At 35.8% G+C, this 26,278-nt stretch overlaps 1 protein-coding gene across 1 annotated transcript in view; it reads right to left on the bottom strand.

Moving 5' to 3' along the window:
• FSTL5 (follistatin like 5) overlaps nucleotides 1–26,278 on the bottom strand; it is a 541,528-nt gene that overhangs the window by 324,655 nt on the left and 190,595 nt on the right. The window contains exon 4 of the mRNA XM_084884381.1: nucleotides 25,752–26,000. Within this exon, the coding sequence (XP_084740507.1) occupies nucleotides 25,752–26,000 (249 nt within the window). The remainder of the gene's footprint in view (nucleotides 1–25,751; nucleotides 26,001–26,278) is intronic.

The raw sequence follows: 26,278 nt of genomic DNA, 5'->3' as shown, positions 1-26,278 counted from the left end.
AGAGGTTGGTTCCAGGGAGTGTCTAGTCTGTCTAGCTGAGTCCCACCCTGCTGGCACATTCTAATTAAGTTTCCTATGTGCACGAATCCATACATCGGGTCACTAGTATGTAATAATCCCTAAATACACATAAAGCCAATTTTATAGTAACCCATGCTCCTCTTATTTTATTATCATTTATGATACTTTAGCATACATATTTCAATGGAAATATAAATTATGTATATTTTTATAGTGTTGCAGGAATATAAGAAGAAACATAAAAGGGCACAGTGTTAGGAAATAGATGGTTTTGCTTAGGGATAAATAAATGATCTTATTAGATGTAAATGGTGAATAATAATGATAGAAAAGGCATGTATATGTCAGAGGGTAGGAGTTCTTGGATTACAGACTGACTTTTACATGTGATAACAGAACAGGCATGTTTTACCAAGGGGTTTCAGGATAATGAAAATTTGTATTCAGCTCATGGAGGAAATCAATACAGACAAAGAAAGTAAAGAAACAGAAGAATCAGTTAAAGGTTGTTGCAACAGTTTCAACAAAAGAAATAGAGAACATTGAGAGGCTGAATGAGGTGTGAGAGGCATGCTGGCACTGGCAGACTGGAAATGATGCAAGCCAAAAAAAAAAACACAAAAAAACAACAACAAGAGGGTGTCAAATTTATCTGGGAGAGGAATAAGAGAGTTAGCTTTTCCAGTTCTTGATTTCCATGAGAAGTGATTTACCCCACCCTCTCTCACTTTTACCAGCTCCACTCTTGAGGAATAGAGTCCTTTTTCTTGCTTGTATTTAGAAAGCATAGTTCCACAACCTAATTGCAGCTCTTCTCATTTTCCCCCTTGAGATTTACCTATCTGCCAACTCGGCTGCTCCTGCAGGAGCTGCAATCTGCTGGAGAAGGACCTTTGTGCCACTGGGATGGGCCTGGCTAAATCTGTGGTCAGGGTTTTAAAAACCATTAGGCTCATAAATCTAAAGTCATGTCTTCCAACTTTGATTTTATCAGTGGAAAAAATAGAAGCCTCTGTTGCTGAAATGTATTGTAGGTCAAGTGGGTCCTATTTAACCACCCAGCCTGAACTTTCCAAGAGCAGTGTAGACTCTTACTTTTCCACAGGTTAGGTTAACATCAAACAAAGTATTTCATACTTACCTTTTGGAAACCCACTATTTCAAACTAGATCCTGAAATGCCTTCTAATTGAAAGATTTGGGTAAAACCCTGGGGGCAGTATCCATAATATAATATAGTAACTTGTGCTATTGCTGAGAAATGAAACTTAATTCTGACAACTCTAACTGGCAAAAGAGTATGATTTATCTATTTAATAACTCAAGACCAATACTGATAGTTTAATAACTGAATTTGAACTCAATATTTTGTTCTATACTCACCACACATGCGTGGGTATACACAAGCAACACATACATATATGTGTGTGTGCTTTTTGTAGTAGGTTTACATTACATACTGAAGCTGGGAATTCAACAGCATTTGGTAATACACTCTATTGAATACCTGGGACACCCTATACAACAAGTACACGAAAAGCAAACAGCTTTCCCCACAACTACCTCTGTTATCCACATTTAAATCATGGTTTAATGCTGATTTTTCTGATCCTTTGACAATTACTTTTTTTCTCCCTGAGTGTCAGCAGTGTCCTGATGTATTAAATACCCTGGTGGGGGGAGGGGGGATGCACAAGTCTTAGCATTCTACTAATAGCAGGAAAGGGCTTAGGTCATTGTCTTTTTGTTGTTGTTGTTGGGGGTTGTTTTGCTTTTTTGACAGAAAATTGATTTCACTTACACCGGCTTATCTGGGCCATCTGGCTCCATTACAGTCACAACAAAGGTTACAAACACAGCCTAATGCTTTGTGGTCAGTTGTATAGTTAGGTTTAGAAAAGACTTTCTTGTCTATTTGAATGATTTCTCCAGCATATTTTCTTGATTCTGAATATAGAAATTCCTTAAATGTTAATTTGTATTTTCTCTCAAAGATGATTTATTAACCAGGTTAGTAGGCATCTATGGAATTTTATAAATGACCTCCGACTAATATATGATGCTCGTCCTTAAGTAGCCCCAAATCCATTTCTGTCTGATCACTTAAAATTCCTACTTGATCAGTCATTTTTAAGGAAGAAATATTCAATAGCCTTACATATGATCAAAATAATGTTTTGATGTGTGTTATATTTGATCAAATAGTATTCAGTTTATTCACATCCTTTTTTTGTTCAGTTTCCCGTTACCTTCATCCTCTAGTCCACCTTTTTCCAGACTCTGTAAAAGCCGTATTTTTTTTTTCTCTTACAAGACCTAAGCCAACAGTAATGGACTTTAAGCTGATCACCTGTCTTATCTTAAATTGTTCCTCTCTAATTCAGGATTTTCTAAAATCACTAGTGACCTACTACTTGAAAACCTCAAATCCTCACCTAATCCTTGACATCAGATTATTTAGAAACTGAATCTGCTGTACCAAAGCAAAATTGTAATACCTGGAAAATTGAAAACATTCACACGGCTTTGGCATCTTTCTCAGTTAAGAGATTTTCTTTTCTTATCTGTTTGCTATTTTACACCATTAAATGGTGCCATTTTTTTAATGGTACTATTAAAAAATCCATAATATATATTTCAACCCAATTATATTATGCAAGCTAATTACAAATCCAAGATAATTATTGCAAGTTCTAATTAAGGAATAAGAAAACTATAAATAATGATAAATAAGAATACTATAACTAGAGTATTTTCTACTTAGATCAAAAACACTAAACATAAAATAATTTGTGAACATGTTTCATCTTCATTTTTTTTCTTCTACACATTGGAATTTCCTTTTCCGGTAGAATAATGATTTCACAGAACCTGTGTTATCTTTCTAGTTGAGAGTAGAGCCACAGACTGCAGCATTATCAGTAGGATTCTCTGGTCATTCATGTATTAAGCCTAGTGCTAAATGGTTCACTAGTGCTAAATGGTTCACTAAAATTTATAAATAGGTTGGTTTCATTTTGTCTCCAAAAGATACCTTTCCAAAATGTCCATACATTATTCAATTTGGGTCAATACTTAATTATTGATTTTCAGGGAAATAATTGCTAAAGAATAAATAGCTCCTCTCTTAGTGGGTAAAGTATGTTAAAGATATGTTTTGGATGTTTGTAAAGCAAATAGTATTCAGGAATGTGTGATTCCCCCCTTCCCCCCGGCCTATACCACAATATTAGTTTAAAAACAAGAGGTAAAAGTAAACACAAACTTCTAGCCTTCAGTTCCTCATGTAAGGATCTTTTAAGTCACCAAGCTGTCCTAATTGTAGGACTATAGTATGCTTCTCAGCCCCACCCCCACACTACCTTGCCACCACATTATACAAGAAATTGTATTTCAATAAATAAGATACACTGAAATAAATATCTTCCATGTTCTTCAGTCATATGTGAATGTAAAAGGGCCAGTACTTTAAGAGAAATGAAGAAACTGTTTCTAATGTAAAAGAAAAAGTGCACATTCTGTTTTAGGTTACAAACATGCTATACCTGAAATTGAAACACATCACAAATATTTGTATAGGGATTCGTGAATCTCTGGGTTGGTTGTCAATACAACATCCTGATATAAACTTAATCTAGAAAGATTATAGCATTGATTAAAGACTACTGTTTAAATATATTACTCAAGTTTGGACAACTTAAGCTTTAAAATAAGTAAATTTATGATGGCTAGCATTTTATTGTCTTGGTAATTTATAGGTAATGCAATATTTAATGGTTCTGAAGAAAGCCTGTGTAGCAAATTCTTAAATCCCAAGTCCCATAACAGCATTAGCAGGTTAGGCTGAGAGTCATTTAATTTAAATTAATGTTGCATGTTTTCAGGGGTATCAGACAGTTATTTAAGCACATATAAATAAATTAAATTAAGCATTCAGACTACTGACCAAGAAAGAAAAAAAACAACAGGAGAAATAACACTAAACAATTAAAGCTACTTTGCACATTATTGACAAAGTGTTTTTGTCTACTTCAGGGTCCCTGTATTCTATATCTATCTATCTATCTATCTATCTATCTATCTATCTATCTATCTATCATCTATCACCTACTTATCTACCCATCCTATTTATACCATTGGGTGTCTTTACTTCCCCAATTTTAAATGCTTCTCAGATGTTTTCACCTTTTGCTATTACATCCTTAATGAAAACTATAGCATTTTTAAACATTTTTAAAAATATCTACCTCACTTAATATTTTCCAAGATGTAGTGTACTTTATTTTCTAGTATATTTCTACTTGAATACATAAATGATTAAAATTGATGAGCAATTTCATTTATTAGTCAAATATTCACTCATGTTCAACTGGTGATCTTCCAATTTAATTCACTTGTTCCTTACAACTAATATTTATAAGACTGATTACCCTCAATTATTCTTCTGTAGTAAAGTGTTCAGTAGGAACCTCACCTAGAATAATTTATTTAACAGGTGAGGACACCTACGTTTAGAGAGGATAATACCTTGTCAAGATACCAACTCATCCAGTCCCTGATTACTAATATTCACTACAGTTTCTATTTTCTTTATCTCTTTTTCCCTCCATTAACCCATTGACTTCACCAAAGTCCACAAGAAAGTTGTCTCAGTACTGATATTAATCTCTCTCTTCAACATAAATTTATCCTACCAAAGAAGCCCATTTGAATGATCAAATTTAACTGACAGTGCAGCTTCAATTTTTTTGACCTGAGAAATCTAACTTGCAGTCTACATTAACTATCCATGTTCATGGATGCATCTAGGATTTTGTTTTCCTTATCTGCTTGTTTTCCTAAGTCTTATGCTTGGATATCTGACACTCTTGTTTCCTGAAATTATAAATTGCTATGCTTTCATTTCAATCATGTCATTATCTGAACCATCATATGAGAATGTAATATGACTAACAATAACTTTTCCAACATAAACCTGCTTTCATTTGCTTACTTTTCTAGTGATTGCCCCATATAAGCTCAATGCTCAGTTTGTTATTCAGAAACAAATCACTGGTCACACTATTGTAATTCAAGATGCATTCCTTTTTATCATTATACTATACAGTTACTATTTACTTGGTTTTGGAAAACAAGGGCTAAAGTTTCTAAGTTTGTTTAACATGTTATAATTCTCAGTTCACACTCATAGGACAACAGCAGAGATTTTTTCTTTTCAACAGAAATTATAATTCTAGTTATCCTTCTAATATATAAACCTTGTAGAATTCTATAAGTTCAAACATATATTTAACATATCTATTTACACATTCTCACAGCTTTTCAAATTTAAAGAATTAACCCAAAATTAACAAAGTATTTCATATAATTTTTAAGAATTCTCATATCAAAAGCTTATTTATAAACTTTTGCACATGGGAAATATCATTATATATTTATATCATTATATGTATGTGTGTGTATATATATATATAGATAGATATAGATGCATATATATAAAATTATATATACATATATATGTGTGTATATATATATATAAAATTAAAATACTTCTGAATGTCATGATTCTTAGACCTTTTACTCTGATCATTTAAGTTAATAGTTAAAAGAAGAATGAAAATTGAAATTCTTCAGATTTTCGTTTGAAAAATATTTCAGGAATCAAATGACATTTTGTATCAATATCTTGTTTTACTTAACTTTCATTAAAAGAAATATTCAAATATTGTGTGTATATTATAAAAAACTGTTTGCCATAATGTTGTATTCTCATGCTGCAGATTTTCATATCTTTTTCTTGCAAAAAAAGTAAAGGAAAGTATTTTTAGTCTAATATAAGTCTGTGTTTTCCCACCATAGCTAAAATTTCTGTTTTAACACTTAGTCATACAGCAAAAAAGAGAAATGTATTCCCTCAACAGCCATTTACCATCTGGTTAAGCAAATACACTTAAAGATACTTCTGCAATTGTGATCAAGTAATGGCAGATCTAAGAGCAGACAGAGCTTGGACTCTAAAATGATGATTGTACAGCTGTAGTTGGCATCATTAGAGACCAATAAAATCTTTATGTTCCATTTGGATGGCAAAGACCTTTATCAAAGAGATAAGCTTGAATGGCTAAATAACAAAGAAATGATCCATATAGCAGTTGTTTTAAATTTAAGACAGATAATGGAACTTCTAAGTCATAATTAGCTTTTAGCACTGGAAAGAATATTCTCAAGTTCTATATCCCATTCTAATATTTTAAACTTGTCATCTTACCATAATTCTTTGTTTAGGATGCTGCTTCCTTTTTCTAATGCCATCAATATAAGCTAAAGACATAAAATAACCCTTAACAGCTAAACCACTGCTATTATCAGAATGCTTCCATGCTATGTCCAGTTAAATAGCACAATTAGAAAAACAAGATTAAAACTCTTTTGCCTAGTAAAAACTAAGCAGACATACATTATTATTTTTTATCAGGTAATTCAAAAATGTCTCCAAACACTGAATATTGCATTCTCTGTTAACAGTGTAATTCTTTGTAGATATATAAATTTATTAAAACAAAACAAATGAGAGCAGCATACTGCTGCCTGATTTGCAGTATCAGCAGTAATCCCTTAGAAATCACTCTTACACATTTTCAGTGATCTAAGTTGACATTGGGAATTTTTGTTAATCGGTATTTATTCCCCTTTCGCTAAAGATTCATGTTCTAAACTGTAAGATAAAAACAACTTTTTACTCTATTAGTCAGACTTTTCTAGGGGATGCCTGTGGAGCTTAAATTCTATCCATTGTTAAAAAAACACAGTGATGTCCTAAATCCTGTATCTATAAGCTATATTAAAAAATCATTGAAGTTAGGAGCTAGTATACAGTTCTAAGTTTTAGAATGTTACATGAAGGTTTAACAGGCAGCACTTCATCTAACTCTATATTATGTTCATGGATGAAGAAGGTTCATTCTGCGATGCATGTTTAGATAAAGTCAAGAGTAAGCAGTGGAACACAGATCAATGTGAGGCCTCTCTGACTCCAGATTTCAATTTCCTTTCCATTACACTATGACGTTATTAATCCAGGCTTTAGAAAAATCAGGACTCTTCTTCACACTCACATAACTACAGGACCACCAATGTCCATTTTAATGTAGTATTTGAATTGCTCAAAAAAAAAATAATAATCCCAAAACATTTTTTGGTCATCTCTGTTTGTTTGACTGTGGACAAAGATACACATGCTTCTTTAAAATGCATTTAAGTAAACACACATGCACCCACACAAATTAATTCATGTGGCACATATTTATACTACTAGTATATCCCATGTTATACATGAAGCTTTAAGACAGGGAATTATTTTCTTCATGAATGTGCACTTTATTTAGTATTACTCTCCTGGTTATATCAGTACTTGTCAAAAGTAAATAAATGCTTGGAGAAATCAATCATAATGGTAGCACAGGGTACTTACTATCTTTTTTTTTTTTTTTTTAAGGCAGAGACAGGTTTAATGGTGCCAGCTTGTCGTTTTGTGTGTGTGCATTGTTATGAGCCCTCAAAAAAAAACAACAAAAACAACAAGCGGAAAAAAGGTTTAACAGGCAGCACTTCATACAGATATCTTAAGCAGTAGGCATTCACATCTCCACACGAACAACACACCAGGAAGCACAGCCCACCAGCCGCTCTGGATGTTTCTCAGAAGATACCAACTGGGCTCTAGATGCTGCGGCCCATGGCCCAGCTCCATCCTTGCCTATGGCTGCTGCCCACTGGGTGGAAATGGCACAGCTCAGGTGCAAAGCCAAATTAAGGCAGACAAATCTTGCTTTGTCTTCTTTTTTGAGTAAGAGTTAATATCTTTGCATTTAAAATTTATTTTCTTTCAACCTTAAATAGTCCATTCACACATACAAACACCAAAAACTACATACTTGTGATGTGCTCAACGGCATCCTCTGAACCTGGAGCTACCATTATCAAAGCTTAGAAACTCGTAAACCTCCAGGCCCTTCTCTGCGAGGGAGGAGACCCCACACTGGCCACCTCTCCCCTGCGGAGAGCCTGCGGAGTCTGTGAGTGAAGGGTTGACAGGAGGCCTGGTGCTCACCAGAGGGCTGGCTCAATGTTTAGATCAACAGGCCACCTCCCAGCGCAAGCTCCCCACTGCCCTCTTCTGCCCACGGTGGCATTTGATGCTGAAGTGCAATAAGTTTCTTGAGATGCTTCCATTTCTATTCCGAGGAAGTCTTTCAACAGGCAAGTCCCCTGTACAAAGCAAATCTGAACCCTGTTGCTGACTTTCCAGTTGTCACCCCGGTTGGAATGTTCTGGTACTTGTTCCCTTGCTGTCTCCCTCTCAGGGGGAAGGTGGAGTTTTCTGAGGGCCAGGCTCCAGAGGTTCTGGGGTCCTGGGGCCTCAGTGCTTTGCAAAGCAGCAGCAGGACCAGTGGCCATGCCTTGCGTAAGTGTGGGCTGATCTGACAATTTCCCTGGTCCCCTTCATCCTCTTCAGTGCCACTGTAGCTTCCCCATGTCCCCAGCCACTGTCCCCCGGTCCTCCCTTATCAACAGGCTTCCCGGGAGCTGTAGCCGCTGTCACTGACTCCGGCTCTGCTCTAGTCCATGTACCACAGGGCAGCCCTCAGGCCTGTTGAGCTTGCTCTCAAAGAGACCAGGCTGGGTTCAGAGTGACACCCAGAAGAGGTGGTGGCCCTGCACGCTAACATGCAGCGAGGACCAGGGAGCTGCTGGGAAGGAAGAGCGGTAGGTGCCTTGCTCTTCTGGCCCAAGTGGCTTGGATGGGCAGCTCTGGTTTTGCGGCCTGGCCTGCTTGGACTAAAGCTAGTGTGTGCTCCTTGCTCAGTCTCACCTAGGACCCCAGGGGTAGGAGCAGTTCATCCAGGGCCTGGGCACTGCTGGGGTCTCTCCCATGGATCCTGCCCCTCCCACTACCAAATGCTCCCTGTTACCTTCTTTAGAGTATCCAATCAGCACAACCACCCTGTGGGGTAGGTACTGTTATTATCTCTATTTTTCATATAAGAAAATTCAGATTTAAACTTTTGGCTAACTTACCCAAGGTCACATAGTTAACAAGTGGCAAAAGCACAATAACTAGACCACAATGCCCATTCTCTTAGACACTTTTTCTATTTCACAATAGGTTAGGCATGCTCTTTTCCCATGAATAAGGGGGGGAAAATCTATTGTTGCAGTTCTTTCTATCTTTCAAAGAGGCATTATTTTTTTTAAACGTTTCATGTCTTTTTATTTGGAACCAGCTTTTAAGTGACATTTATGATTCACATTTAACTGAGGAGCTCAATTAAATTGCAAGACTTGCCACACTGTTAGCAAGTAGCAAGGACAGAAATTGAACCCAATGTTAAATCCAGAGCAATTTCAACTAGAGAAATGTGAAGCTGAATTTAAACAGGTTTTTGGATTGCCTGAGACCTTATCCACAGCAGTTGTAACTGGCATACAGTACACGATGTCAGAGCAGGAATAGAGCAAGAAACAAAAAATAAATAATAAATTAATTATTTCAAATTATTTTAAAGAGTATTTAACTGTAAAAAAAACAGTGTGATAAATACACATTTTGAGTTTAATCCTCACTAAAAACTCTTAGAATTATTTTTACATGTCACACAAAAAATAGAGAGGGGCATATTTCCTGTTTTCCTTCCTATGTTATTTTCCCTTAGACATATGACAATATTGGGCTTTCTAGATGACAATGGACCACCATCTGCATTGCAAGAGAGTAAGCTTCCTCTTTCATTTATATCAGTGGTTCTCAACCTGTGGGTCTTGCTACTGTTATGAATCATAATGTAAATGAGGATCTGGATCCTCAGTGGAACAAGTACTGAGGCATATCAGCATAACACAAATGCCAATCTTTAAAAAAGCCACTGTTCTGCCAAAACCGGTATGGCTCAGTGGATAGAGCATCTGCTTACGAACTTAAAGGTCCCAGGTTCGATTCCGGTCAAGGGCAAGTACCTGGGTTGCGGGCATGTCCCCAGTAGGGGATGTGCAAGATGCAGCTGATCGATGATTCTCTCCCATCAATGTTTCTAACTCTCTATCTCTTTCTCTTCTTCTCTGTAAAAAATCAATAAAATATATTTTAAAAATAAAAATAAAAATAAAAAGCCACTGTTCTATTGTTATAATATCTAGAAAAGTAAAGTGTACTATTACTGTAAATGTTAAGGTTTTACATAAATGTGTGCATGTACATATACATAACTATTTTTAATTTATGAATTACTTAACTCTTGCCTTCTAATATAAATTTATTATATGACTATCCCGGTAATGAGCAAGTTGGCTGATATTGTGCTTTAACCAGCTTGCTATATAAAAATTTACTTTATAAGAAAATCAGATGAAAGATTACTCTCAACCATAATGAGATGTGTAAAAACATTTTTAAAATATAAATTCATTTTAAAAGATTGTAAACTAGGAAACATGTTTCATCAAAAAATAAGCATTTTATAGAATATATTATCTCACAATACAGCTGTTTTAATTAAAAAATTAATTTAGTTTCAAGTATAGCAGACAATTTTAGTGGACAATAACATTCACTGGTAATGCAACTTCACATGTAATAGGTGGTGTTAGGACAGAAACAATGGAACTTTGCATGCTTACCCAGAGGTGCTCTGAGTACATCACAGACTTTCTGTGTCCAGTAAAACATCTCCAGAAACACCTCTTTTATCACAGTTGTCCCCTCTTATCCATGGAGGATATGCTCTAATACCCACATTGGATGCCTGAAACTCCAGCTAGAACCCAAACCTATGTAATGTTTTTCCTATATATACATACCTATGGTAAGTTTAATTTATAAATTAGGCAAAGTAAGAGATGAACAACAATAGCTAATAACATAGAACAATTATAACAATACATTGTAATAAAAGTTATGTGTATGTGGTCTCTCTCTTCTTAGCAAACTATTACTAATTTCTTTTTTTCCTTTTTCACAATTTCAGTAATAAAAATTGTTCTGACCTTAGATCTCAGCAGTGTCGTCATACACCTTTTTTTTTCTTTCCTGAAGTTGAAATGTTCATCTTTTCACATACGGGACATACTTTATAGTGTCTCTTTAGCATATCTGAATTTCCAGCATCACTACTCTTGTGCTTTGGGGCAATTATTAGGTAAAATAGAGGTTACTTCAACACAAGCACTATGATGGTACAACAATGGATCTGATATCTGATAATCAACACTGCTACTAAGTGACTACTGGACGGGACATCTAAAGTGTGGAAATGTTGGTCACAGCAAAGATTCATAGCGGGTGAGGTAGAGTGCATGATGAGAGGTTTTATCCCAGTATTCAGAATAACTGGCAATTTAAAATTTGCCAGTTATTCTGTTAGGCTTTGTTGATTCCTGGAATTGTCCATGTGATACTTTTGGAAAGTGGTGAACCACAGGGTAACTAAAACTGTGGAAAGCAAAGCCAAGGATAAGGGAAGACTACTGTATAAGAATATAAAGCAGATGATCCACATTTATTTTGTAAAAAGATTATGATCAGATGTGTAGCTTAGATGAAGCAAAAAACAAACCCAAACATTAGTTCTTTTGTTGATGTGAAAACTGGGGATGAACAGTAGGCAGGTATAAAGGAAGAATATTGCCTTTGCCACTGATATCCAAATCCAAGGACATATGATACAATGGCTTAGTAGAGTGGCTGAAATTAGTTGATTGTTGAGGACACTGAGCATTTAAAGCACAACCCATTAGAAGAAAAGGAGGATTAGACAGATTTGTGAAAGAGGCTTTCTTCTAACCCAGATTGTGCCTAAGCCTGGAAGCTTCTGGGAAGCCAACTTTGGACAATGTGTTTTTGTTTGTTTGTTTAATATATATTTTGATTGATTTAGGTCACAGTGTTTCCCAAAGTGTGGTACGCGTACCCCCAGGGGTACGGGAAGAGTTTGGTGGGGGTATGTGTTGCACCGGAGTTTGGTGGGGATATGCACTGCACCGTGCTTAGCTGCGCCTAATTCTATGTTCTCATGAGTACGAGGGGCACTCAGGGTTATGAAAATTATAGAAGGGGTACACATATGTCAAAAGTTTGGGAAACACTGACTGGAGATGAATGGAGAGGGAGAGAGTGACAGAAACATAAATTATGAGAAAGAACCAATGATCAGCTGCCTCCTGCATGCCACCTACTGGGGATCAAGCCTGCAATTTGGGCATGGGCCCTGACCAGGAATTGAACAATTATGTCCAGTTTCATAGGTCAACACTCAACCATTGAGCCACACCAGTTGGGCTGAACAATGTTTTATCCTATGATTTTGGCATATGAACTCTGAAAGTAGAGCCCAACCTATGCAAACCTATGATCAGTTCAGAGTCAAAATTTCCAAGCTCCTGAGTCACTAGGCAAGACAGATTGTGACATAGAATAATAGAAAAGAGACTTGAGTGTCCCAAGGAAAAGACATACCTACTAGTACGTGTCCCAAGAAAATGTAAAGAAAACAGCCAGAGTCAAACATGTCCTGTGAATGCTCCCTGACATCTTAAGATTAATTATTGCTTTCTTCTCCGTTTCTAGTGGCTGATGGTGACATGAAATAAAGAGATTACACTAGCATCCAGGAGTTAGGACAAAGTAACAATAACAGTAGAATGATAAACATAAAAGGATTCAGGTTAGGACTTTGGAAAAAGAAGACAGATTTTTGAAACAGCTAAAGGCTCTAGCTCAAATCAATCCATTCACTCTAATATGAATAAAAATAAGGTTGGAATAGAAGCTTTTCTTTTTTAAGCACTTAACAGTTTGGTCCTCTTGAGCTTCTTTTCAGAAACAGGGTCAGAAGATTGGGTTGTAAATGGGGTCAGTGCCTTGGCCTTTTCCAAAAGCAACAGTGTAATGATTTATGTGTGTCAAAGCCACAGCTTTCAAGTTTCAGACAACAATGTTCTCCTTCTGGCAGGAGGGTGGGGATGACTGCAGGAGGGGGTGGGTGCAAATAGGCTTTGTCTTTGAGTAACAACCCATCTTCTGTCTCTAAAAGTAGATTTTCAAAATATCTAAAAGTAGCCACTTTCTGCCTCCTATTGCTTGTAAGATAATGTCTAGTTGTCAAGATAAGATTTCTACTTATGTTATTTATTTGGTGTACAATTCTGACGTTGAAATAATTAGCAATATACAGAAAGGGTCCGGCATAATCTTTCCTTCATGTATTTCATAAGTATATTTAAATGAAACGCACCTCCACCCCTGCTGTTCCTAGTAGATGGAGATGCAGAAGTGACAAATTTATACAGGAGTCAGTGTGCATGTTCATGGAATTAAAGAACAAAGCTGTTGCTATGTTGTATATACTGAACTGTTCTGGGCTCTGGAGGTTGTGCCAATGTGTCATGTAAATGTTTCCACTTGCTAAAAATTTTAAAGGCCGAAACATGTGCTATGTCATTCAAGCATATTTTTCCTCAGGATTTGAAAGTAAACTTGCCATAAATTGAATTAAACCCCAAATCACACTCTTGTGTTTTGTAGACTGTCACTGCAGCTAAATGCCTTACTTATTATTTGGAATACTGGAAAACATACCTATCCCAATTCTACATGTTCTTTTGTAGTCCCTAAAAGTACTTCTAATGTAGGCCTATTAGTATTTTTCACTTAAAAAATAAACAATGATCAGTCTTGCCTTGTAGAAATTTTGAAAATAAGTAAATGAAGGGATTCACAAAATAAATTATGGTGTTTGATAAGGCATAAAAACTCCACCTCAAAGCTAGAGGATATGCTATTCTGTACTTCTTTGGGAGTAGATGAATGTCCAATCGCCAGAGAAATACAATGCAAATGAGTAGTCCCAAAAGTCTTTCTCCTCCTTACAATAGTCACTTAGTCAAAACATGACATGTTCCACAGGTAATGACAGTAGGTTGTCTGGGTTTTTATATGCATGCATTAGCTTTGACATACACTGGATCACTATACCTTACCTGATATCATCACTCATCTGAAAGTAAAGTGAACGGCCATCATATTCTAGGTTGGTAGAATAAACTTAGTAAGGTTGAGTGTATAAATTCTTATAAAGGATCCCTGCCTGCTTATTAAAACAATATGCAGTGCCTTTCAGAGCTGCAGGAATTCATTTGAATGATGAGCAGGTGAAATTTCTTTTAACTTCCCTGTTTTTGTTTTCTTAATTTGATTGGTTCATTTCTTCCTGAATATGGTTCTCATGTACCCCTGCTCTATAAAATTCAGACTTCATATTCAGTAATAATAAACTGCCAAGAGCCAAAACTAAAAATCTATAGACAACAACTGGATTCAATATGGCATTTGTACATTATGGGAAAACTTGGTTTCATCAAACAAAAGGTAGATAGATTTGTTTTATATGAGTAAGTTCATTTATCTGAATATCAGCTACATTTGCTAATCTATCCTAATAATGATATTTTTCCTGCAATGGGGAAAAGTACCATTAGTCACTAATTAATTGGCTTAGCACTCAACTTCACCCACTTGGCAAAAGTAAGAATTGTGTAATCTCCAACACTGATAAACATATATGCACCCAATGCAAAAGCACTCAAAATACATTTTTAAAAAACCCTGGAATATATAAAGGGAGAGATCGTCAACAATACAATCATAGCAGGAGACTTTATAATATCACTGAATAAATCCTGACATCACTGGATAAATCCTTTAGACAAAAAAAAAAAAAAAAAAAAAAAAAAAAAATCAGCAAAGAAACAGCAATTCTAAATGACTCATTAGATCAGAAGGACTTAATTGACATCTTCAGAACATTTCACCCCAAAGCATGGAATATATGATCTTCTCAAGTACACATGGCATATTTAAAAAAAAAATAGACCACATATTGGGACGAAGGCAAAGTCTCTCCAAATTCAAGAAGACTAAAATCATACCAAGCATCTTCTCAGACCACAATGGCATAATAATAGAAATAAACTACAATGAAAACAATAAAAAAAGTCAAACACTTAGAAGCTAAATAGCATGCTATTAAATAATGATTGGGGTTACCAATGAGATAAAAAAAAAAAGAAATTAAAAACATCCTGGAAATGAATGACAATGAAAACACAACAATCCAAAATCTATGGGACACAATAAAAGCAGCTCTGAGAGGGAAGTTTATTGCTCAATAGACCTATCTCAAAAAAAAAAAAAAAAAAGAAAGAAAAAATGGTAGTATATCATTTAACTCTAAAACTTAAAGAATTAGAAAGAGAGCAATAAGAAAGCCTAAACTGAGCAGAAGGAAAGAGATAATAAAGATCAGAGCAGAAATAAATTACATAGAGATAAAAAAAAATACAAATGATCAACAGAACCAATAGCTGTTTTTTTGAAAGGATAAACAAGATTGATGAACCTCTAGCCAGGCTCACCAAGAAGCAAAGAGAGAAGACCCAAATAAACAAAATCAGAAATGAAAGAGGATAAATAACAACAGACCCCGCAGAAATACAAAGGATTGTTAAAAATACTATGAACAACTCTATTCCATCCCTAACCAGTTTGGCTCAGTGTATAGAGCATCAGCCTGAGGACTGAAGGGCCCCGGGTTCCATTCCAGTCAAGGACATGCACCCTGGTTGCAGGCAGATCCCTATTAGGGGGTGTGCAGGAGGCAGCTGATCGATGTTTCTCCCTCATTGATGTTTCTGGCTCTTTATCCCTCTCCTTTCCTATCTTTACAAAATCAATAAAACATATTTAAAAAGACAAACAAACTCTATTCCAACAAACTAGACAACCTGGAGGAAATGGACATATTCCTAGAAAAATACAACCTTCTAAAACACAATCAGGAAGAATCTAAAAATCTCAATAGGCCAATAACTATGGAAGAAATTGAAACAGTCATCAAAAAGTTTCTAGCAAACAAAAGCCCAGGGCCAGACGACTTCACAGGGGAGTTGTACCAACCACTTAAGAAACAACTAAAACATATCCTCCTCAGACTTTTCCAAAAAATCATTAGGTACACTTCCAAGCTCCTTCTATGAAGCCAGCATCATCCTAATACCAAAACCAGATAAAGACAACACAATGAAAGATAATTACAGGTCAATATTCCTCATGAACAGAGATGCCAAAATCCTCAACACAATTCTAGCAAATCGTATCTAGCATTACACCAGAAAGATCACACACCATGACCAACTAGAATTTAACCTAAGGATTCAAAGATGGTACAATATCCACAAATGACTAAACATGATACAGCACACAAATTCAGAGATAATAATATCATAGTCATATCAATTGATGAAGCAAGAAACTGACAAAATCCATCACCCTTTCTTGATTAAAAACCCTCAGCAAAATGGGAATAGAGAAATCATACCTCAACATAATAAAAGCCTTATATTACAAACCTAAAGCCAACATCATACTCAATGGGCAAAAAATAAAACCATTTAACCTAACAGGAAGGAGATAGGGGTGCCCACTTTTACCACTCCTGTTCAACATAGTCTGGAAGTGCTAGCCATAGCAATTAGACAAGAAGAAGAAATAAAAGGTATCAAAATTGGAAAGGAAGATGTAAAACTAATCACCTTCACAGATCACATGATACTCTACATAGAAAACTCTAAAGACTCCATCAAAAAATCATTAGACTTAATGAATGAATTCAGCAATGTACAAAATCAATGCCAAGAAATCTATGGCATTTCTATACAAGAATAGTGAACTTGCAGAGAGATTTAAAAACAACACCAAAAATCCCATTTACCATAACTCCAAAAAAATTAAGATCTAGGAATAAACTAAGGAGGTAAAAGACTGGTCTGCAAAAAACTACAGGACACTGAAAAAAGAGATAGAGGAAGACATAAACAAATGGAAGAAAATATTGTGTTCATAGATTGGTAGAATCAACATTATTAAAATCCCCATACTACCCAAAGCAATCTATAGAGTCTATGCAATCTCCATTAAAATACCAAAAGCATATTTCACAGACCTAGAACGAACTCTCCAAAAATTCATCTGTAATAAAAAAAAAGACTCCACATAGGCACAAAAATCTTGAGAAAGAAGAACAAAGTAGGATGGATCTCAATACCAGATATCAAGCAGTATTACAAAGCCTCAGTTCTCAAAACTGCCTGGTACTTGCACAAGTACAGACATATAGATCAATGGAATAGACTATAGAGCCTAGAAATCGACCCAAACCATTATGCTCAATTAATATTTGACAAAGGAGGCAAGAATATATAATGGATTCAAGACAGCCTCTTCAATAAATGGTGTTGGGAAAATTGGACAGATACATGCAAAAAAATTAAACTAGACCACCAACTTACAACATACACACACACACACACACACACACAAAAAAAAAAAAAAAAAAAAAAAACCTCAAAATGGATAAAAGACTTAAACATAAGTTGGGAAACCTAAAAAATATTAGAGGAATCCACAGGCAGCAAAATCTCAGACATATATCAAAGCAATTTCTTTACTTATATAGCTCCTTGGGCAATGGGAACTAAAGAGAAAATAAACAAATGGGACTACATCAAAATAAAAAGCTTTTGCACTGCAAAAGAAATCACCAACAAAACAAGAAAGCCCACTTAATGGGAAAACATAGTATTTGCCAATGTTATCACTGATGAGGATTTAATCTCCAATGTTTACAGGGAACTCATACAACTTAACAAAAGGAAGTCAAACAACCCAATAAAAAAAAAATGGGAAAGGGACCTAAATAGATACTTTTTGAAAGAGGGCATTAGCAAGGGCAAGAGACATACGAAAACATGCTCAAAGTCACTAACCATTGGAGAAATGCAAATTAATACAACAATGAGGCAAGATCTCACACCTGTCAGAATGGCTATCATCAACAAATCAACAAAGACAAATGCTAGAGAGGATGTGGAGAAAAAGGAACCCTCCTGTATTGCTGGTGGAAATGCAGACTGGTGCAGCCACTGTGGAGAACAGTATGGTATTTCCTCAAAAAACTAAAAATGGAACTCCCTTTTGACCAAATGATCCCACTTCTAGAAATATATCCCAAGAAAGTAGAAACACTAATCATCCCTATGGTCATATTGGCATATTTTACCATAGCTAAGACTTGGAAACAGCCTAAGTGCCCATCAGCAGATGAGTGGATTAAAAAACTGTGGTATATCTACACAATAGAATACTATGCTGTGGTAAAAAAAATATATATAATAATAATGGAATCTTACCATTTGCAATAGCATGGAGAGAACTGGAAAGCATTATGCTAAGCGAAATAAGCCAGTTAGAGAAAGATAAATATCACGTGATCTCACTCATGTATGGAATATAATGAACAACCTAAATGGATGAACAAAAAACAGATTTAGAGACAGAGAAGCATTGATCAGACCATCAAACCTCAGAGGGAGTGTGTGGGTAAAGGGGAAAGACTTGTATGCATGCATATAAGCCTAATCAATAGACACAGACACCAGGAGATGTCTGGATAGTAAAGTAGGTATACACAGTAAAGCATAGATAACATAATCATACTGTCACTGAGAGAGATGGAAAACGTGGCTTTCAACTCTTTCTTTAAGTATAATTATTTTTTGGGAAAATAAAAAGCCTAGTTAAACCCAATTCTTCATCTTCTCAAATCATTAATCTAAGCAGCTGACTACATTTATAAATATAATAGAAAAAGTACAGATTCACAAAACACTACTCTCTTTAAATTTATGAGCAGAGTAACAGATACCATATGGTTTTTAAACCTGTTGGAAATTCTATTATATTCTCTTGAATTTTTCTCCCTCTTTCCTTGTTTATTATTTCATAACCTTTTTGTTTTATTGTCCTCAAATCCCCATAATCATCTTCTTTGCCACCTTCAACTGATGCTTTATTTCTTATATCATTATGAAAATTCTACAGGCCTGGTGCATGAAATTTGTGCAAGGAGTTGGGGGGTCCCTCAACCCAGTCTGCACCCTCTCCAATCTGGGACCCCTCAGGGGATATCTGACTGCCTCTCACAATCCAGAACTTCTGGCTCCTAACCACTTGCCTGCCTGCTTGCCTAATTGTCCCTAACCCCTTTGTCTGCCTGCCTGATAGCCCCTAACTGCCTCTTGCCTGCCTGATTGCCCCTAACTGCTCCCCTGCTGGCCTAATCACCCCTAACCGCCTCTGCCTCACCCCACACCTGGGACCCAGGCTTCCTTTCTGAGTCTAGCAGGCTGCAGGTACCCAGGAACCTGGCTGGCTTTTCCTTGGCCAGCTGCAGTCACAGAGGACCATGGGTGCGCGGCTTTGCCTGGGCCACAACCAAGGTTCTTGGGACCATGGAGTGGGCAGCTTGTCCTTCTCCCAGGCAGAAGCAGCAGGCACTGGCATCCAGGACTGTAGGACAAGCAGCTTGTCCTTTCCTGGGCCTCAGGCACAGGTGCATCCACTGACACATGGGACTGTGGAGCGGGTGGCTAGGCCCTCTCCCAGGCCGCAGGCACAGGTGCTGGCGCAGGCATAGCCACTAGTGCCTGGGACCAGGGGCTGGTGGCTTGTCCCTCTCCAGGGACACAGACTGGCTTGTCCCCATTCCCCTCTTGCGAGCTCATTTTTGCCCGGCTGGTCCCCATATCTCTCTCAGGAGCTCATTTGTGCCTGACTGGTCTCCATTCCTCTCTCCTCAGTGTTGAGTGTCCAGACACAGAAGATCAGATGACTGGAAGACTTGATGACCATTTGCATATTAGCTCTTTATTATATAGGATAACAAACCATATGGGAACAACATATTTTTATTCAATATATCATAAGATATAACCATCTGCCTGCACCTGAAAGTGCTTATTTTCCTTTCCTTCTGAATCCTAGCTTTCATCTAACTCAAAATCTGCCCCTTATTCATTGGATCAAGTTCTCTCTAGTCAATCCAAAGGATCTGCTCTGGCAATTTCTTATTTTCTTGCCCTGTATATTTCCCGCTCTCTGCTTCATTATTCCCATTCACATGTCTCCCTCCTGACCACTACACATGTGTCTATATCTGCACTACATATGCCTACATATATCTGGTGTCTTCTAGAGAAACACTCATCCAATGAGCTTCCTATTCTTCCTATCTCACTTCTCAGCTTCTCTACATACTCTTACCAAAGTTAACCATGGCCTTAATCTTTCAAAATCCAATGATTATTTTCAAAACCTCATCTTACTTGATCTCAGCAACATCTTATTCAGCCTGTCATTTTATCCTCCGTGGGAAACATTTGTACTTAGCTTCTGTGTATCTACATTGTGTTGGTTCCCTTCTCTATCACTGGCGACTATATATTCACCTCCTTTGCTTGTTCTCCCTCCACCTCCTGACTGTTGAAAGTTGAAGTACTACAGCATTCTACCCTCAGCTCTCTACTTCCCAGTGTGCACTTATTCTAGGGTTTATCTGAACTACAGAGTACCTTGCCTCATCTCTTTATTAATCCTAGCTAATAAAGACGAAATATGCAAATTGACCATAATTACATAACAAAGATGATGGTGCCCACAGCCAATAAGGAGGGAATATGCAAAGTGACATGACAAGGTGAGAGGCGGAAAGGCAGCTCCAGGCTGGAGTGAAGGCAGAAAGGCGGCTCCAAGGTAGCTGACTTCTCCTCTTATATCAAAGAGGAGAAATTATTTTTTAAAAAAAGTTCCTCACTTTGTAAGTTACAGAAATATCACATTCAGCATTTGAAAATAGTTACGGAGCAAATAAACATGATAAGTGAAAGTGTCAGTGAGGGGTAATGACTGATACAATATTTAAACAGCTTCAAGATGGAAGACAAATCATTTCTCATTTTTCCATGTCACTATTGAATATCATGCTTAATAACCATTACTGAAATATTCATATAGCCATAGAAAATACAAAATAGAATGTTAAACAAAAATATTTCTTTTATAATTTGCACCTAAAGAAAAATGATATAACATTAAAATGTACAAAAACAAGATAAGACTATGTATTTGAAAGTTAAATGTAGTTCCTATATATTGTAAATGGGAAAATTTGACCAAAATTATGCAACAAAGCACCAACTCAGACAAAGTTTTGTTTGCTAGAGGAAGGTCAGAGTGTAAAATAACATTGTTGTAGATCTAATAGGTATTATATTTAGAGACTAAATGAAATTATGTTCTATTATTTGAATAAATAAATAGAATAAAGATAAAGTTTATATATTTTTGAAGATTATAATATTTTATGAAATATAATAAAAGATTGTGCATAAAACCAAAGCTTTATAAAGGTATACTTTTAAAAATAAAGCAAATGTGGATGAGCACATTACACTGACTGATATATTTTAAAGCATATTGGCAGCCTAGTTTTTAAGCCTACATTCTACAAGCCCCATCTTAAAAAAAAAGTTCTGGTAAAAGAACCAATTTTAAAATAATGAAATATGAATGTCTATCCAAATTATACCAAAAAAAAGAGAACACAATGTCATGTCTCATTCAAAGAGCACACATATAGCTATAAAACCATATTTCCCAAGTTGTTATTGTTTGTGATGCACATTTAAGTGCACAGAACATTTGCTTTTATGAGTTTTATTCTCAACATAGTAAATGGCAAAAGAGTTTTTGTTCAATTGACTTTCTCATAAAAGGTTTAATTCCTCATTTGGCACCGGTTACATCTTGACTTTCCTATTCCAGCTTATATCTGCATCCCAACTAACTAAATTTTGCTGTGGATGACAAACTGACCTGTGTCAGAGAGAGGGAATTATACCTGTTACAAGTGATGTGGGATTTTAGCAATTAGAGAGCCTTTGGAAGTAGGGGTGGGATAGGAAATGTCATTAAAGTAAAACTATCACCATAAGTAATAGCTAGGCATCGTATAAAAATAGAAAGTCTTAGGCTATGTTAAGCATCAGTATAAACTATTTCATGTCAATAAACAAATAGTATAATATTATAATCCTATTATGGTTGGTTTCTTTGAAATCAGATAAATGTCAATATAACTAAATTAGAAAAATGTATGTTCACAGAGGTATTATGTTTTCTCTATAGTTCCACAAATATTTAATCATAAAGGCAATTCTTAGTGAATTTATGTCTATATTTTATAATCAGTAATAGTAAATGCTGAGCACAGAACAGAAACATTTAAATATATTACACAAATATAGTAAGAGGATATATAGACATAATTATATATACAAGTATAAATGTAGATATAAACACACACACATATATATTTGATCTATATTCTAATCTCAAATTTAAAACAATGAATCAATATATATGATTTTATAAATATAAATATTTAAAATATTAGTACCAAACAGAAGCATAATAAATTCAATATAAGAAACAAATAAGACATTAAAATTCAAACAATAAATAAATAAATAAATAGTGCAAATTCTACTTTCTTTAAAATTGTTTTAAGTATCTGCTAATATTTTTCCAACTCAATTGTTTTTATTAAATACCGTTATTTTGAGATAATTGTTGAGTTACATGCTGTTGTAGATAATAATACAGAGAGAGTGTATGTACCCTCTACCCAGTTTCTACCATGGTTAACATTTTACAAAACTATAGGATTGAGCAAAAGTGGGTCAACAGTTGTATGTATGCAAAATAATACAATAATTAAAAATAATAATACAAAAATAAACTGATTTGTGTATTTACAACTTTAAACATACTTTTGCCTATCCTTGTATAATACATCATAAGCAGGATACCAACTATGATACTATCTACTGCACAGATTTCTTGTTTTACTTGTATCCATTTATTTATGTGTTCTACTCAATCTGACCATGTGTGTTTGCCCTCCATAGCCAAAAGATACAGAATAGTAAAGATCTGCAAAGATTTTTAAAAATTAATTTTAAGGCACTTGTGATTTTTTAAAAACAGAAGTTAATAAATTTATCTGAAAAGATCCAAATAAAACACTTTTTAGGCTTTGCTGCCCATATTCTTGCTTTGCAACTACTCAACTTTTCTTTTATAGTGCAAAATGCCTCCAAAATAGTTCCTACACAAAAGGCTGTGGCTTATTCCAATAAAACTTGATTTGCTTCTTCCTTTGTACCACTATTAGAAACTAGAGCTTAAATGCCACAGAAAATATTATTCACGGTCACAAGAATTCATGTTAGCCCTCACAACAATGCCAGGCCTTCAGTTATACAGAATCTTCTTTTATGTCCAAAACTTGGCCAATTGTACACACAAAGGCAGGCAATTTATTGTTTCTTCCATGTTACTTAAGTTCTGCTGAAAGTAAGCCCTTTTATGAGTGACATGTTAGGCAAAACATCGAAACAAATAAAACAACAAACAACAGATGACAAATTCTGTGACTTGGGAAATGTGCTAACTAACCCCCCAAAATAAAAGAAATTTTAATATTATATATAATGAGAAAGTATTTTGAAGCAATCGTAAATCTTCTAACTATGCTTAGTATACATGTGAAGGACCAAAGTTCTTGAAACTACTGTCTATAAAATCATAAGGAAGGCAATATTTTCTGCTATATCCAGTTCATGTTCCTCCATACTGATTTACATATGAGTTGCACTATGCCTAAGCATCCAGAAATAAAGCAGAACATTAAATACGCCAGGTTTTTTCCCATATGATACTTAATACCATATATTTCCATATAATCAGTTCTTTAGTGTCAGCTGGACAAAACCTCAGCTGGAGAATATGACTCTAAAGTAACTTAATAACATATATTTACATAGTTTTATGATATTATACATCAGTGGAATAGAAAAATTCTCACTGTAACATCTCAGGTCCAAATTACAGAAAAAAAAAATACTCTTTTATGAGCTTTAAAGCAGAATGTTAATGGACTCAATTTTAGTTATTTGTAAAACAGATTTGATAGAAGAGGGGAATAAATTGAACTTAAAACCAAAGTACCTGCTCTTATTTCTGTCAAAGAAGAAGAAAATTTAATATCATAAAATTCTCAGAACATGTAGTAAAGGTGCACACAGGTCATACTGGTAAGGAGACTATTCTAATATTTTTTTCTTCATTTATATCAGAGGGCTGTTAGTAGCCACAATCACTATATAGCACTTCATTGGTGTCATTTAAAAGCTATGTATAATTTTTCTCATCACCTGGGAAATAATACTTTATGTGTCCTACCAAGATTAAAAAAGGACAAACTTTAATAGTCATTTTACCATAATTGGTGAACAAAGAAAGTGTAGTAATATATTTGAAACATGAATGTAAACTAAAATTAAAACATCCAACAAGTTTGTAAGTGTAAATAAAGTCCAGGGATAGATAGTCTGTAAACTGGGCCATGGAACCAAAGATTCATAATCAGATTGATCACTGGCCTATTCAAATAATAAGGTTTATATATCCTATACAATAAAAGGGTAATATGCAAATTGACCCTAAATGTGGAATGACCAGGACCAATGGTCACCATGATATGCACTGACCACCACAGGGCAGACACTCAATGCAGAAGCTATGCCCAGGTGGTCAGTGTACTCTCACCCGGGGAGCTCTGCTCAGCAACGATCCAGGCTGAAGGCGGCAAGCGCAATGGTGTTGTCAGGAGCCTCTCCCACCTCCTTGGCAGCACTAAGGATGTCTGACTGCAGATTAGGGGAGCAGGCCTAAGCTGGCAGGTGGACATCTTCTGAGGGCTCCTGAGCTGCCATAGGGATGTCTGACTGCCAGCTTAGGCCCAGCCCCCCAGGTAGCGGGCCTAAGCTGACAGATGCATATCCTCTGAGGGGTCCCAGACTGCAAGAGGATGCAGGGTGGGCTGAGGAAACCTCCCCACACCCACCGAGTGAACAAATTTTCGTGCACTGGTCCTCTAGTATTTAAATAATGCATTAATGTTTTAAATAAATAATATATTTAAGACTTTAGAATTTTAGTCTGCCTTATGACTGTCAACAAGCAAATAATTTCTCTAGTCCAAAAACAATAAATCAAATAAGTTTATAAATAAACAACTCATTTAAAAATGTTCAATGATTTATTTCTATAGCATGTTAAAATAGCTGTCATATTACTAATTTAGCAGTACCTACCATGAAAATAATTACCAACACTTTAAAATTTTAAATTATGGCCATCTCAGATTTACTAAGTTTAGCATGAGTTCTTCACAATTATTTCAGTAGACATCTATGGGTTCAATACCGTTTGAATTATGTAGTACAAATGAAAGCATGCTTTTTAATCAGGGGGAAATGAGATGTTATCACAGCGTGACTTGGCATTCACTATTCCCTCAGTTCCACTCCAGGTGCTTCTCACCGGCTGGGTTTGGCCTGTTGACTGAATTGGCCAGCCACCCTGTGTCTGTAAGATAACTGCATGATTGGGAAGCCATATGGTGCAATGCTATAAGCTATATTAAATTTTGAGTCATATTTTGGCCAGCTTTGTTGTCATAACTGAGATTCAGAATTGTATCCTTGTACATTTCTATTCATTTGCTGCTTACTGGTGTAACCAAGCTCACGTCTTTTTTCTTTCCCTTTTCAGACATTTGCTGATATAAAATTGTGTTAGTTTAGACTTAAAGGCACTAGTTGAGAGAAGAGAAAAACAAAACAGAGGGGGGTGACAATTTAGGTTCACCCTGCATTTACCTTTGAAGAAGCAGTCTTCATTGTGAACAATGGTGATCTTTTGTTTCTTCAGGCAAGCAGCTCTGTGCACTTCACAGTGGTTTGCATAGAATTCTCCATCAGATCCACACACAGGTTTGTAGTGCCGTTTGCAAAGGTTCATGCAGGCACATTCTGCTTGCCCTGTCTCTCTGCTGATTACACAGTGTCTTCCCAAACCACAGTATTTATTTTCGCAAGATACCAAATGGCCTTCCTGAATATGGAATCCTGAGGATCAAAAATAGAAAATCATGTTGATTCATATGCCCAAATAATATATCCCTGTCAGAGTTTCAAATGAAAAAGAAATTGTCTAAGAGAAATACAGTCTAATCAGGGTTCGGCTGTTGCACTCAGTGGAGAAGGGGCACAGAACTGGCAGATGAGCCCATTCAGAATACTCTCAACATTCTTCCCTCCTCTCTCCTGCTCTCCTTGAGCTTTCTTCTCTCCCCTCTATGAGAAGTATGGTCCTTAGAACAGGTTTCCAAAGTTACAGCCCGAGT

This window comes from Pipistrellus hanaki, assembly GCF_964339955.1.
Source record: "Pipistrellus hanaki genome assembly, chromosome: 5".
Taxonomy (NCBI): Eukaryota; Metazoa; Chordata; class Mammalia; order Chiroptera; family Vespertilionidae; genus Pipistrellus; species Pipistrellus hanaki.
Note: the sequence above shows the minus strand (reverse complement) of the source record. Positions and strands in the feature narration are given on the sequence as shown.